The sequence below is a fragment of the Hyaena hyaena genome, unplaced genomic scaffold, assembly GCF_003009895.1.
Source record: "Hyaena hyaena isolate Hyena2069 unplaced genomic scaffold, ASM300989v1 scaffold_376, whole genome shotgun sequence".
NCBI lineage: Eukaryota > Metazoa > Chordata > Mammalia > Carnivora > Hyaenidae > Hyaena > Hyaena hyaena.
Genome location: NW_024081008.1, coordinates 1,338,944 through 1,353,872, shown reverse-complemented (window position 1 = coordinate 1,353,872; position 14,929 = coordinate 1,338,944). Strand labels below are relative to the sequence as shown.

General features: G+C 39.3%; 1 protein-coding gene across 1 annotated transcript in view; it reads left to right on the top strand.

Annotated features, from left to right (window-relative positions):
• The window catches only part of GUCY1A2 (guanylate cyclase 1 soluble subunit alpha 2), a 296,831-nt gene that overhangs the window by 193,641 nt on the left and 88,261 nt on the right, over nucleotides 1-14,929 (top strand). Inside the window, exon 6 of the mRNA XM_039250618.1 lies at nucleotides 11,047-11,190. Coding sequence (XP_039106549.1) covers nucleotides 11,047-11,190 — 144 coding nt within the window. The remainder of the gene's footprint in view (nucleotides 1-11,046; nucleotides 11,191-14,929) is intronic.

The window sequence follows — 14,929 nt, the reverse complement described above, 5'->3', positions numbered from 1 at the left end:
AAGAGCTGGATGATTGATCATCTGAACCATGCAGGTGCCCATCCCTTTTTTATTTGTCAAAGATCAGTTTACTGTAATTTTGGAATCTACATCTGGGTTCTCTGTTCTGTGCCACTGATATATTTGTTTGTTCTTTCACCAGTATCACATCTTGATTACTGTAGCATTATTGTAATTCTTGAAATTATTCACTTTTGTGACATGGATTCACTTTATTTAACTCTTTATGTATTTACTGAAAATATAGCAGACATTCACTGATTTTTAGGGCTGATGTTTAAAGTTCTGGCAGATCATGAATCTCTGGAAAACTTTTCTTGAAAGTGATAGACTCAGTAATTATTTTACAAAGAGTAAATGGATGATGATTCCAAGTAAAGCAGTAACTCTGAGTTTAAACATGGCGGTGGGAGATACAGGAAGTTGGCAAAGAACTTTGAGTTCTTCATTTTTTAAAAAAATTTTTATGTTTTATTTATTTTTGAGAGAGGGAGAGACAGTGGGAGCAGGGGAGGGGCAGAGAGAGAGGGAGACACAGAATCTGAAGCAGCTCCAGGCTCTGAGCTGTCAGCACAGAGCCCGACGTGGGGCTTGAGCCCACAAACCTCGAAATCATGACCTGAGCTGAAGCCGAATGCGCCCCTGAGTTCTTCATTTTGATTGAAGCATAGAGTAACTAAAAGTGATAGTGAGGGGATGAAAATGGACAGTTGGAGCCCTGTCATTGACAATCCTACGGGATAGACTACTGGACAGGAGAAAGAAATTTTCTTTTTTTCTTTGCCTGCATCTAACTTAAAGATTTAGAAAGAAATTATGATTGCGTGTTTCAATATATTTTTCTTTTTTCACGTGACCCAGTATTCAATAACTTTTATGGTAAATAACCTGGGGACTGACAGCAGCATTTTCCACATGGTTGAGATTCCTGGGAAGGAACTGGAGTTTATATTGATAGATCTACTGAGCATATTATCAGGAGAAGAGCTTTCTTTGATAGGCAGTCATTTGGAATTTATTTTCCCTCATTTGGGAGTAGTTCCCAGGCCAAATCACTGTTCTATTTATATCCATGACCTCTTTTCCAGTGCTGTATCAGTGGAGCACTGTAGACATATCCTTAAAAGAAGTAGTATTTGGGTCAGAAACATCAACCAAAATGAGTGTAATTAGACAGATTTTTTTTTTTTTTTAAGAATGAAGGGTTTTTTAAGTGGCTTTATCAGTAAATCCTTAAAGTAGTTTCCATTTGAATTGCTAAGCCATTATACAGCCATTAATTGAACTCAGCAAACTTTCTTTGGATCATTGAATACCTATTGTGCCAAATGACTCTCAGCATTTTGGGTGTGTGTATGGGGGGTGGGGAGCCTGGGCTAGGAGTTGTAGTTTAAAGTTCTCACAAGTAATGAAATCTTTGGAGAAGTTTATTGCCCTATGGATAGGGTGGAAAACGAGAAGGAATATATGATGAATGGCAGGAGTTCAAGGGTAGGAGTACTTTTCTTCTCTTTCTTTTCTTTTTTCTTTTCTTCTCCTTTCAAGAGCTCATTGGATGTTAAAGGAAAGGTGAATATCTGGGTAAATATTGTAGTGTTTTTAGTTTATATAATATACCAGAAGTCTTTAAACTTTGAAAATCATAAATATACCTGAGAACATGTGAAAATGTAGATGGCTGGGCCTTATACCCATGTTTTGATTAGTAGATCTAGGTGTGGGGCCTTGGGGATCTCATTTTTAACAAGTACCCTCTGGGTGATTTTTATGTAGGTGGTCCTGAGTTTTGTATTTGAAAACTTGACAAGTCCAACCTGTGGAAATTCGACACAATTTGAAGCATTCAGTAAAACTCATAAAAACCATCCTCTTACTGTGTTAGGGTCCAGGCATATAAAAATTAAAATACAGGGGCTCCTGGGTGGCTCAGTCGGTTAAGCATCAGACTTTGGCTCAGGTCATGATCTCACAGTTCGTGGGTTCGAGCCCCGCGTTGGGCTCTGTGCTGACAGCTCGGAGCCTGGAGCCTGTTTCAGATTCTGTATCTCTCTCTCTCTCTGACCCTCCCCTGCTCACGCTGTCTCCCTCTCTGTCTCACAAATAAATAGAAACATTTAAAGAAAGGTAAAATACATATCTAGTAGAGGGAGAATATAAACACACGTGTGCATACACACACACACACACACACACACACAACACCAACGTGATACCATGCTAAAGAGAAATTCATCCATTGGATAGGTGTATGCCAGTTACAGACTCAGAAGTAGGAAAAGAAAACTTGAAAGTGAGTGCTTCCTCTTGAGATAGACTTTGTCTAGTCCTTAATGTTAGGAACATGCCCTCCAAGCTGTGTACCCAGTGACGTGGAAATAGTTCTTCTTTATGAGACGTCTCCTTTCAAAATAATGAGCACATCCATGTGGTTTTCAGAGCCTTTTAAAAAGAGTAAATAAACCTGGTTTCAAACATCTGCTGATTCAGGATCTCTGAGGATAATTAGGCTGTGATTTTAAAGCTATAGTGGGGAAAAGAGTCCATAGGTAAAAATGACAGCTGACTTTAGGGGCATAAACTTTTATTTTCCTGAGTCCATGCAGAGTCAGTGTCTGTGTAGAGAGACTCCTCTCTCTGAAGTACCAGTTAATGACAATGCCAAATGAGGACTTTCACTTCCTTTGTGACAAGAGGTAACATCCATAAAAAGTTAGAAGTAATAGGAGGTTACTTTAAAGACTTTGTTCTTACTGCCAATGATTGCACCAGGACCATTACAGAGCACTAACTTTTCCAACATTAACTCATTGAAACATCAAAATTATTTCCAGAATATCAGCATTTGACATCATATAATAGAATCCTATAATGGAATTGCTAATATTGGATTGACTATAAGATGATCTGCAAAAAATTAAAAAGGACAGGGTAATAATTTTGCCTTCTGGTAATCATTGTATAGGAAGGAGATAAATATGTGGAGATGAATTCCCAACATAGTGTCTGATGAAAATGGATGTACTAAGGAATTGGAGGCTGCTGCTTGGCTCCCCTGTGAGAGATACAGTCTCTCGCTCAGTTGTACTTGCTGTTCTGTCTAATCTCAGGAACTGGGACCAGCGGTGTCCCCTGCTTTAGAGCTGGGGTGGCAGGGTGTGGCAAATCCAGGCTGTCGCATCCTGCAAGCCATCACCTGTAAAGTCTCAGCTTTCTCACACACCCCACACCTCTGGTAGTGGTGAGCGATCTACTTTCACACCCTGGTAATGTCAGGTGGAGGGCCTCTGGAGATCTGGTTCATGGTGTCATAGAGGTCTCAGGTGACAACTGAGGAATGTGCTACCTTCTCAGTGGCAGCAGAAGGAAGTAGTGGATGAAGAGCCAGTGGAGAGATGGGAATCCTGGAGAAGAACAAAGTGAATGAGGAGGTAGAGGAGAAGATGAGGAAGTGATATTCGTGGGCAAAGAATGAGAGACGGCGCAGAATACGGTGGTGGAGGTGAAGGAAGTGGGGAGGCCCTGAGCCTTGAATGTGATCTATTCCGGGGACTTTCTTGAGTGTGGAGTTAGACACCACAGATGCTCAGACTGGTACGGCCTTCCTCCACCTGGATCCCAAGTTGGAGTGAATGCAGCAGCATTTGGGTGAGAGGGTACAAGATTCACCAGCCAAACTATTCCTGCATTGTGGGACCTCATCTTTTGAACCAACCCCCACCTAACACTTAAGCACCCCAGTGCAAATTTGCTAAGGTTTATACCAATTAGGGAGGAAAATTTTCAGACATCCAAGGACAGGCTACAAGTTCAGGGTTTTCTTTTGTACAAACTCTTACTGCAGAAACAAGGCAATCACTAAAGAGTATGATGAGGTCAGATCTTCTGGACAGGGGTCATTTCTTTCCATTCAAAACCTAGGATCAGGACCCCTTGCCCACCCCACCCTTCCATCCCTCATCAAAAGGAGTAGGGCATCACTTGTAGCTTCTTCATCTTCATCACCACCTCAGACCACAGCCTCCGAGAATCTGAAAAACTGTTGTTATTACTGATGGGGACTGTAGCCTAGTTCCTACAGGGTTAACTACCACGTGAAGAGAAATCAGACTACTTTCAGCAGGGCAGCCCATGGAGATCCTCAAGCTATTTGGGTACAAGTGTGGTTAACTCCTGCCTTTGGAAATTGTTCTTGCCCCAGTTTACCTGCCAACAGTGGTGTGCGTGTGCGGCTCTCTCTGCTCCGTCAGCGCTGTTCTCATCACTAATGAAGCTTTTATGGACATGGCCATCATTTGTCTAAGCCAAGGAAGTGATACTCAAGACAGCACTTCCTTCATCTCCATTGCTTGAGTCTTTGTCTGTGTCAAGGCCTTCCTACCTGCTTCTGATGTAGGTATTTAAGACTCATATTTGAAGAGGATCATTGTATCTTCAAGCACCACAACCACAAGAACAATGAAAAGTTAAGTTTATGTTTAATATCTGTGGCAAGTTGCTCATCTTCCAGTGAATAACTCCATGTCCCTAAGACCTCTGCTTGGCCATCACCACCTGAATTTTTATCTTTGGCCAGGATCCCATTTCACCCACTCTGCTGGGTATCTGCAAAAACAAGGACATAGACCGTGGAGAGCTACTGAGCTTGTATGAGGTAAAGGATAAAAAGTGAGGGACCTCTAGGGGCGCCTGGGCGGCTTAGCCGGTTAAGCGTCTGACTTTCGCTTAGGTCATGATCTCGCGGTTCGTGGGTTCAAGCCCCGCGTCGGGCTCTGTGCTGACTGCCAGCTCAGAGCCTAGAGCCTGTTTCAGAGTCTGTGTCTCCCTCTCTCTCTGACCCTCTCCTGCTCACGCTGTCTCTCTCTCTCCTAGAAATAAATAAAACATTAAAAAAAAAAGAAGAGTTGTCCCAAAATAAAATTAAATAGCCGACTTTTTGTCTCCTTTATATTATTATTTGAATTTTTATAAACATACTTTGGTTCAGAAAGGATACCATGGTCTTCCTAAGTTGTCATCCATTCTTTATTAATATTTNCTCTCTCTCTCTCCTAGAAATAAATAAAAATATTAAAAAAAAAAAAAGTAAGAAACCTCTAAATCTACCCAAATCCAAAATTTTTCCAGGAGCTTTTTTGCTACTGGTAAGTCTTCATGAAGGCCTGTGCCATGCTCTACCTTGTCTAGTCAACCTTTTGGATAATCTGTGTCCAGAGCACCAGCCACCTCATTTTCTGGTTTCTAAGTGACAAGGACCTTCAGAATCACCTGTGGACTCAGGCTCCCTATGAACCCCTGGAAAGCTCCTCTACCTAACCTCTTTTCATTGTCACTCAGGACCCAAACCTGATGTCAGACAGGTGATTGGGCTGGCAGATGTGGCTCTATCCTCTCAACAAGAGTGAATATGGTATCCTTTCTGGGAATCGTGTGTTCTTAGCCACAGTCCATGAGCCCATGAAGAATGTGGTTTGTTTCTCAGCCCCCTTTTAACTACCTGATAATGACCAGGTGACCAAGTGCTCTGTGAGATGCCAGGAGAGAAAAAACACATTTCATTTGTAGACTTCATCTCTCTGCCTACAACTCATTCCAACACCTCTCTTCTCCCTTCTGTGCCTCTCTCACCCTTTCTCTCCTCTTTCTGTTTTTAATGACTTAAGGGACCAAAACCAGAAAGCGAAACAACTAGGAAGCAGACTTTCCAATTTGCTTCTTCTCTTGATGGTATCTGCACTGAGGGAGGGAGGTTGTCCAGTAAAATAGGCTGCCAGAGCCCACTGACCCCTCTATTCTGATCTCCCCCACCCTCTGCAAGCTTTTTTTTACAGCTCCTAGAAAGTTCAAAGGAGGACAGACCAAGGACTGTGGGATTGAAGGACTGAGGGGGGTGTGAGTCTGGGGATCAGCGATTAGTCATTGCCCTGTTAGATACAGTATTCTTTTAGTCTAATCCTAGCCCAGTATCACCACCACTACCTTTCCCCATCTCTGTCTGTGTCTCTGTGTCTCTGTCTCTCTCTGTCTCTCTCTCTCTGTCTCTCTCTCTCTCTCTCACACACACACACACACACACACACACACACTCCTTTCTCCTTACTGTGCCCAAATTTCCAAGAAACCTTGTAGATACTTCTTGAGCATTAGCCTGGATGGGATGGAGAAGAATGTTATAGGAATGAGGTTCTATTCGAAACTAAAATAAACTCTTAAATTATGCCTTCAAAACTAAAATAACGTAAATAAAAAGAGTATACAGCTCTGAAAATTTTATCTATACTCCCTTTGTTTCTGGGATAATGTGAGGGCTTTGACTATCAGGAGTTGAAAAGATGACATACCGAGATGGGTAAATAGTTTTAGTTTGGTAGAAACATCTATAATACGTGGGGCTACAGTCATACATAATATTTTTAGTGCAGAAGCCTCCTCTTCTATGTTCAGAAAAGGATGCAAGCACTACCTTTTCCATCTCCACAACTAGTTTAGCCATCGTTATTCTTATCTAATGTCATTCAAGGACAGGTTGGAGATGCCAAAAATAAATGAGATGCACTATTTTAGGTGGTTGTTGTATTTAAAATTGTATATAAAAACACTGAGACAATTATAGAGGAATTCAGAACAGAGTCAGCTTTTCAGGCATTTTTTTTTAGAATGTTTACAATTTCCACTTCTTTATTGGGTTTAACTCAAGGAAACAACCTTATGAGCAAATGTAATTGATACATAATGTTTCCACTGCTTCTGCTCTCTATGAAGCAAAGTTGACTAATGTTTTTGAAGGGAACCCATTAAAATTTGCATATGTACTTGATTCTGCTAAACTTGCATAGGCCAGAATTAGATGAAGGGAGAGAAGAATAGAACTTCTGTAGAAAGATGCATGACTAAGGTGGTAGCATTTCTACCAAGATTTTCAGGTGAAGATGCCGAATATATCTGTAAAGAAAGATAAAACATCTTACAGATACATTACCTGCACTTTACAGACATCTGAGTGTTTGAAAACTTTTAAGCTATTACCTAAGTATTTGTGTACACGGCTTGTGTCTGGGACTTGCTTTGGTGGATGAATCTTGAGAAGCTCTATATGCCATATCTGGGACAAAGCTGTAATGGCTAGTACAGTTTGTCAGAACCTCTTTTTCTTTGTCATGGTGACCAGCAGCCATGTGGGGAGCTTCTATTAGCCTTTGTCCTAGAGCAGAGAGACACGGCACATGTTTCTCCCCTCTCCAATCCCTTAACCCACATGACTTTGTAGCGTGAATCAAAAACAAGCCTTTGTTATTTTTGGGCATTCAGATTTTTGGAGTTATATTGTTATTGCAACATTATCTAGCCTAGCATGATGAAAGTATCTTTTAGATTTTTTCTATATGTTGGGTGTTGATGAGTAATTGTGGGAATTACACATCTTGATACAGGCCATTGCTTTTTGATGTCTATTTCTTGCCTAGTTTTTTTTTTTTTTTAATTTACTTATGTATTTATTTTGGGAGAGAGAAAAATCACAAGCAAGGGAGGGGCAGAGATAGAGGGAGAGGGAATCCCAAGCAGGCTCCATGCCATTAGAGCAATGTCTAACTCAGGGCTCGAACTCATGAACTGTGAGATCATGACCTGAGCCAAAATCAAGAGTTAGACACTTAACCAACTGAGCCTCCCAGGCGCCCTTTGCCTAATTCTTGATCCTATTGTTTCTGATTGGTAGACAGACTTCAAATATTTGGAAACTAAATACTATGAAAGCTTACATGCTCACCTACAGATTTTCATGTGAATTTGTTATATCGTTTACATATTTATCTTGCACTGTATTAGAATTCTGTGTCATATCCATTAGCAAGCTATTCGTCCATCTTCTCCATACTACATTACACACTGCTAAAAGGAAAAGTGCAACAATCTATATTCTTATGGTACCAATTCTAGGAATACACATTTGGTGGAACTCAATAAACTTTAGCTGAAAAGACAATGAAGATGATGGCTGATGAAGAAGAGGAGGATAGGGATTTCAAGAAGAGATAATGCTCCAGGAACATGCATGTTCACAGTTCACTGTAAAGCAATTTAGTTTGTACAAATAATTTACTGCCTATGTGTTCTGATGTCTGCAATTCAGAATTTACTCTCAGAGTACATAGCTCACAACAGGTGCTATATACATACAATGGAATATTACTCAGCTATACAAAAGGACGAAATCTTGCCACTTGCAACAATGTGGTTGGAGCTAGGGAGTGTGATGCTAAGCAAAATAGGTCAGAGAAAGACAAATACCATATGATTTCACTCATATGTAGAATTTAAGAAACAAAACAAATAAGCCAAGGGGAAAAAGAGAGGCAAAGCAAGAAAGGGACTCTTAACTACAGAGAATACACAGATGGTTACCAAAATGGGAGCAATAGTGAGTGGGGGAATTGGTGAAATAGATGATGGGACTGAAGGAGTACACTTGTCATGATGGGCACCAGGTGTTGTATGGAAGTGTTGAATCACTTATATTGTACAACCTGATACTAATAGTATACTGTATGTTAACTGGAATTTATATAAAAACTTTTAAAAAAGTGTTTAGAAGAACAACCGGATGAAATAAATACGAGGATTAGCAGAGGACATTGTGTTTCTAGGGGGAAATGGTAAACCGATACATTTTAGACATTCATTATGTATTGGATGTCTGTCTCAGTGGGAATTCTTTGGGGGAAGTATATTCTAGTCTTTGGAGTAAAACCTTTGCCAACTCACAATGCATTGTCTTTCTTTTCTTACCATATGATTTTATTTCCATTTTTTCTGGCACAAGAAAACAGGTGAAAATGTTGAATTTCATGATAGGTCTGAGGGTATTGGGAATAATTTTTGATGCATATTCTCTGAGAAGATTTTGGTGATCAAGTAGTCATTTTGGCATTTCTTGTCTCATGAGCTTAACAGTTCTCATTATATTCCCTAAATAAGCACCAACAGAATTTAATGAAGTACATTTTTAATACTCTATTGTTAGAATGCATCCACACAAAATCTAATTATGGCTATTAAATCTTAACTAATAACATATTTTGTAAGTTTTGGTAATTTATGATAGAAGCATCTCCAATCGTTTAGAGGCAATTTTTTTCTAAATACATCTATGTGGTGCTCATGGGATGAGCAGTGAACATGAACACACTATTTAGGAATACAGAGAAAATCTGGTCCCATTCTTAAAAGCTGACATCAGAGTTGGGGATACATCTTGATTATAACCTATGATGAAAGCCATAGCAAAGAGGTGTGGGAAATGCTGTGGAAACAGAAGAAATGGTTAGTTGCACTAAGAACTGATAGAAGGACCATGGAGGGTTTCAATGAAAAGGTGATATTGGAATTGGACATTTAACAATATTTTGTCACTTTCCTCTAATTAAAATGTTGGAATTACTGGTTTACCTCCGTATACTTTTTTTGAGTATAGTTGACACAATGTTACATTAGTTTTAGGTGTTCACCTTAGTGACTGCGCAAGTTTATACATTACGCTGTGCTCATAATGTAACTGCCGCTTGTCCCATTTCATCGCTACTACAGTATCATTGAGTATATACCTTATGCTCTTTTCATTCCCTTGACTTATTGCATAACTGGAAGCCTCTATCTCCCTCTCCCCTTCATCCATTTTGCCAGCACTTCCACCCCCCTTTCCTCTGGTAACCATCAGTTCTCTGTATTTATAGTTCTGATTCTGCGTTTTGTTTATTTAGTAAGATTCCACTTATGAGTAGACTCATATGGTCTTTGTCTTTCTCTGACTTATCTCACTTGGCATAATACCTCCTAGGCCCATCCATGTTGTCTCAAATGGCACAATTTCATCTTTTTTATGGCTTTGTAATATTTCAGTGTATGTATATCCCACACTTTGCTTATCTGTCTGTTGATGACACTTAGGTTGCTTTTGTATCTTGGCTATTGTAAATAATGCTGTGATAAACCTAGAGATGTGTATATGTTTTCTAGTTAGTGTTTTTATTTTCCTTCAGTAAATACTGAATAATGGAATTATTGAATCATATGGTATTTTTATTTTTAATTTTTTGAGGAACCTCCATACTTTTTTCCACGATGGCTGCACCAGTTCACATTTCTACCTCCTTTTTGTCTACTTCCTCACCAATACTTGTTACTTCTGATCTTTTTTATTTTAGCCTTGATGGGTGTAAGTTGATATTTCATAGTGATTTGGATTTGGAGTACCCTGATTCTTAGTGATTTTGAGCATCATTTCATGTGTCTGGTGATCATCTATGTGTCTTCTTTGGAAAAGTATTCTGGTCCTGTGCCCATTTTTTAACAGGATTATTTTGTTTCTTTAGTGTTGAGTTGTAGGAGTTCTTTATATTGTTTGGATATTGACCGCTTGTCAGATATACCACTTGCAAATTATCCTAAGTATACCACCATATACTTTGGATAATTAGAGAACTTTCCTCTGAAAATAAACTCTTTGTCATGCTATGTACTTTGGACACTTAAGGATTTTAACCTGAGGTAAATTCTTAAAAGATTTAACAAAAGCAGTGACTAAAGATAATTAGAATAGGTTCTCAAAAGACTCTGACAGTAACTTTAACTCTTTAATTGTAGGATTATGGATGGGTTTCAGCACATCCATTTCTCATCTCTCAAATATAACCACTATTGAAAGTCTGAAGGAGACAAGAGGGTGGCTTTGGAAAAGGTCATTATTTGAAAATTGTTCAAGCAAAATACTGGCAATTCTTTTTGTAAGGATAATTGTTTTATGTTCCAGTTCTTACCAATTTCAGTGATCATCTATGGTGATAACATTGATGAACAGCCCTGGAGTGAGATGTCAGTATTTGATGGCGGCTGTTTGCAAACTCTACTGTGATTACATCCAGTTGTCGAATTGCTTAATTTATTGATGTTTTGCTGACATGTTTTCAGCAACATTTGTGATTGCAGATAACTCATCATTTCTCTTCGGGCTCATTATCATATGTTTGCATTTGGTTTGTCTCATGGCTGCAGGTGGAAACAATAGGTGATGCGTACTGTGTTGCTGCAGGGCTCCACAGGAAAAGCCTTTGCCACGCTAAGCCCATTGCTCTGATGGCCCTGAAGATGATGGAACTTTCAGAAGAGGTGCTGACGCCTGATGGAAGACCAATTCAGGTAACCTTCTCTACAATGTGGTTTGAGTAGTAGCATACCTTTAACGGAAGGGGGCAAGAAATTCCCTTCTGAATTCTACTTATGTGTCCTATAGACTTAGACAAGTGCAGAGGATGAGGCTTAACTAGAGAAAACTCATAGAACCAGGAAAAGAACAAGTGGAATAAGGTCCAAAATGGGAAAAGGTATATGAAAGGCAAATTACCGTGGAGAAAACAGAGCTAAAGAATTAGACCAAGGAAGAGCTCATTGTCAGTAACCAGCTCACCAAGCAAAGATAATAATGGGAATCAGGGTCTCAGACATAATCCAAAGAAGCATGAAAATGGGGACAACTTATTTCTGGTAGTGTACAGGTAGGTGTTCCTTATAAAGCCTCAGCACTCAGGGTTACTCGTGCATGTTATTAATGTGGCAGAGCTTGAAGGTTGGAGCCCAATAACAAAGAAAATTTTAACATGGTAGAAAATGTAGCTCCTGGTATGTTGTACCCTTTTTTGGTATTGATGGCTTTCCTCAGTCTAAGATCTATCTCTAAGAATGGAAGAGGTCACCTATCTCTAGTCTTGCCAGGACTCAATGGATCCCAGAAGTATTGTTACTGTGACTTCTTAGAAACCAGAAATCTTGTCTTTGGAGAAGTAATCGTGAATATAAGGTAGCCCTTTTATAACAGCTCACCAACTACGAGTTTAAAATAACTAGAGAAAAAGAAAGCCGTAAAATGTAGTACATTCCTAATTCTGTAGTTAGGGCAGAATAGATATTATGAGTGTTTCTTATGACTAAAATTATTAAAATGTTGTGTTAAAAATATTTTTAGGGGTACTTGGGTGGCTCACTCGGTTAAGCGCCTGACTTCTGCTCCAGTCATCATCTCACGGTTAGTGGGTTTGAGCCCCGCATCGGGCTCTGTGCTGACAGCTAGCTCAGAGACTGGAGCTTGTTTCAGATTCTGTGTCTCCCTCTCCCTCTGACCCTCCCCTGCTCACGCTTGCGCGCTCTCTCTCTCTCAGAAATAAAAACATTAAAAATTTTTTAATGTTTTTAAAATATTTAATACTTTTTAAGATTTTTAAAAACTATTGAGCACATCACTGAAGTAATAGGAAAGAAAAAATGTGCCAATTATGTTGCGTATGTAGACTGACAAAATTTAAGTGGGGAATTTAAATTAATTGCTCTGTCATGACATTACTTCTTTCTGGAAAAAGTCAACTTCAGTCCCCCCTTCAAAGAATATCCATAGGTAAAGTACTCTGGTGACTGAGTGGCTAATACTAAAAACAAAATAAAACAACCCCTCAGCCCCACCCCCCCAAAAAAACTAAACCCACACATTCACACAAGAAATCAAAGTATTATGGGTAATAACCAGTGGGAACCATAGATAAGAAAACAGTGAAGTATTATCAGATATCAAAATTTTCAGACAATCAAAATGACAATGTTTCATATAATTAAGGAAATAACAAAGAAGCTTAAAAATGTGAGGCAGGAACAGTACATTTGAAAAAGAATCAGAGAACTCCTAAATACTGCTAATCAACATCATACTTAAGAAAATAAATGGTCAGTGGACGAATTTAAAGCAGATTAGACATAGCTGAAGGAAAAAAATTAGAACTGGGGAAAGTTAGAACTGGGGAAATTACGCATAATCAGGTCCAGAGAATTAAAAATGTGGAAATATGAATAACATAATGTAAAATATGAAATATGTGGGAGGAATGGAGGACAGAGTAGGAAAACCATATGCTCAGCGGGGGTTCCACATGGAGGTACAGAGGGAATGCAAAACAAGGAATTTTTTTTCTAGAATAATAAAAGACATCAAACAGTTCCCAGACACAGTAATCCTAAGGGATTCTTTGAAGGCAAATCATAGGAATTGAAAACTGAACATGTCTTAATAATTCTGTAGTGTGTCGGAGAAAATAGTGACTTGCTAAATGACAAAGGTGAAATAGATATGTGGGGAAAGAATCGGCTGTTCCATCAAAGGTTGGGGGACAACTGGTTATCCATGTGGACAAAAACATTAAAACTGGATCTCTCCTTCATGAAGCTGTGCATAAAATAATTCCACATGGGTTAAATGTGAAAGGCCACACTATAAGACCTTAACTTTATAATTTGGAGTTTGTAACCCAGCATAAGGAACATTTTTTTTTTTTATAAACTAGTCAAGTCAAAACTTACCAAATCATAAAGGAAATAGGTGTAAATTTTTCTACACTGAAGTTGAAACCTTCCTGCTTACCAAATAATACCTATAAAGAATAAAAACATAACTATAGCTAAGAGGGTTTCCTGCAACACATTTAAGCATTAAAAGTATCTTTGGTTAACCTCATGAGTAATGGGATGACTATATATTGATAGCACCTTACTATAGCATTTCTACCTACTAGTTTGGCACACATTTGAAACTCTGATAGTATCACTGTTGGTGAGGAGCTGGAGCAGCAGGAAGCCACACACAGCTGGCGGGAGTATGCCTTCCAAATTAAGATATGTTGTGTGTGCCTCAATTTGTGCCTTCCTACATCCCAGCAACCTCACCCCTAGATGCTTGCCCAGAGAAGAACTTGTGCAGGTGTAGCAGAAGTCACAAGATTATTCATAGCAATGCCTTGATACGACTTTCAAACTGGAAATAACCCAAATAACCATCTAATAGAAAGGACTGCCTGTAATACACACACACACAGACACAGACACACAGACACACACACACACATACCTTGGTATACCATACAGTTGGGAAAATGAATGACTTCAGCTACTGACACCAACTAGGATGAATGTCAGAAACATAATCTTGAGCAAAAGAAGCAAGTCAGAAAAGAAGGCTGTAGTCTTGTCCCACTTAATTAAGTCTCAAAACTGGGAACGTGGGAAAAATGTATTATTTAGAAATACCTGCATTGATGGGAAAAAGTGTAAAGGAGAAAAAAGGAATGGTTACTACAAATTCAAGATGGTGCTTAACTCCAAGGGAAAGGAAGAAGATTGACAGGAAGCGATAGGAGACAGGAAGGAAAGTACAAGTAGAGTTGTAGTGCAAAATTACTCGTTTTACTACTCTTCTTTTATGTTTACATTTGGTGGTTTTAAAAAGTGGAAAGAGGGGCGCCTGGGTGGCTTAGTCGGTTAAGCGTCCGACTTTCGCTTAGGTCATGATCTCGCGGTTCGTGGGTTCGTTGAGCCCCCTGTCGGGCTCTGTGCTGACAGCTCAGAGCCTGGAGCCTGCTTCATATTCTGTGTCTCCCTCTCTCTCTGACCCTCCCCTGCTCACGCTGTCTCTCTCTCTCTCCTAGAAATAAATAAAACATTAAAAAAAAATTTAAAAAGTGGAAAGAGAAAGGATTTTCTAACCATTCTCATCGGCAATAAAGTAGGAAAGCATGGAGCATCCAAAAAAAAAAGAATAGTTTAAGTCCCCTCAGGACACAATTACCGAGTTATTCAAGTATAGGAATGACACTTGTACCGTGCCAGGGAAACAAAGTAATGCTGTCCCCAATCTGGATCTGCTGCAAACTGCAGATACACACAGGCCAGACTGAGTTCCTATCAGTTCTTAAATTTTCAAGACTACTAGCTGGGCAGTCTTATCACTTGGGATTGTTTTTCTGTGTTGGATTTTCTTTTATAGGAGATAAAATGTTTGTATTGATTCAGCCTTGTGAAAGCAAACTTAAATTACCCTAGAACAAATCTAGGGAATTGTGTT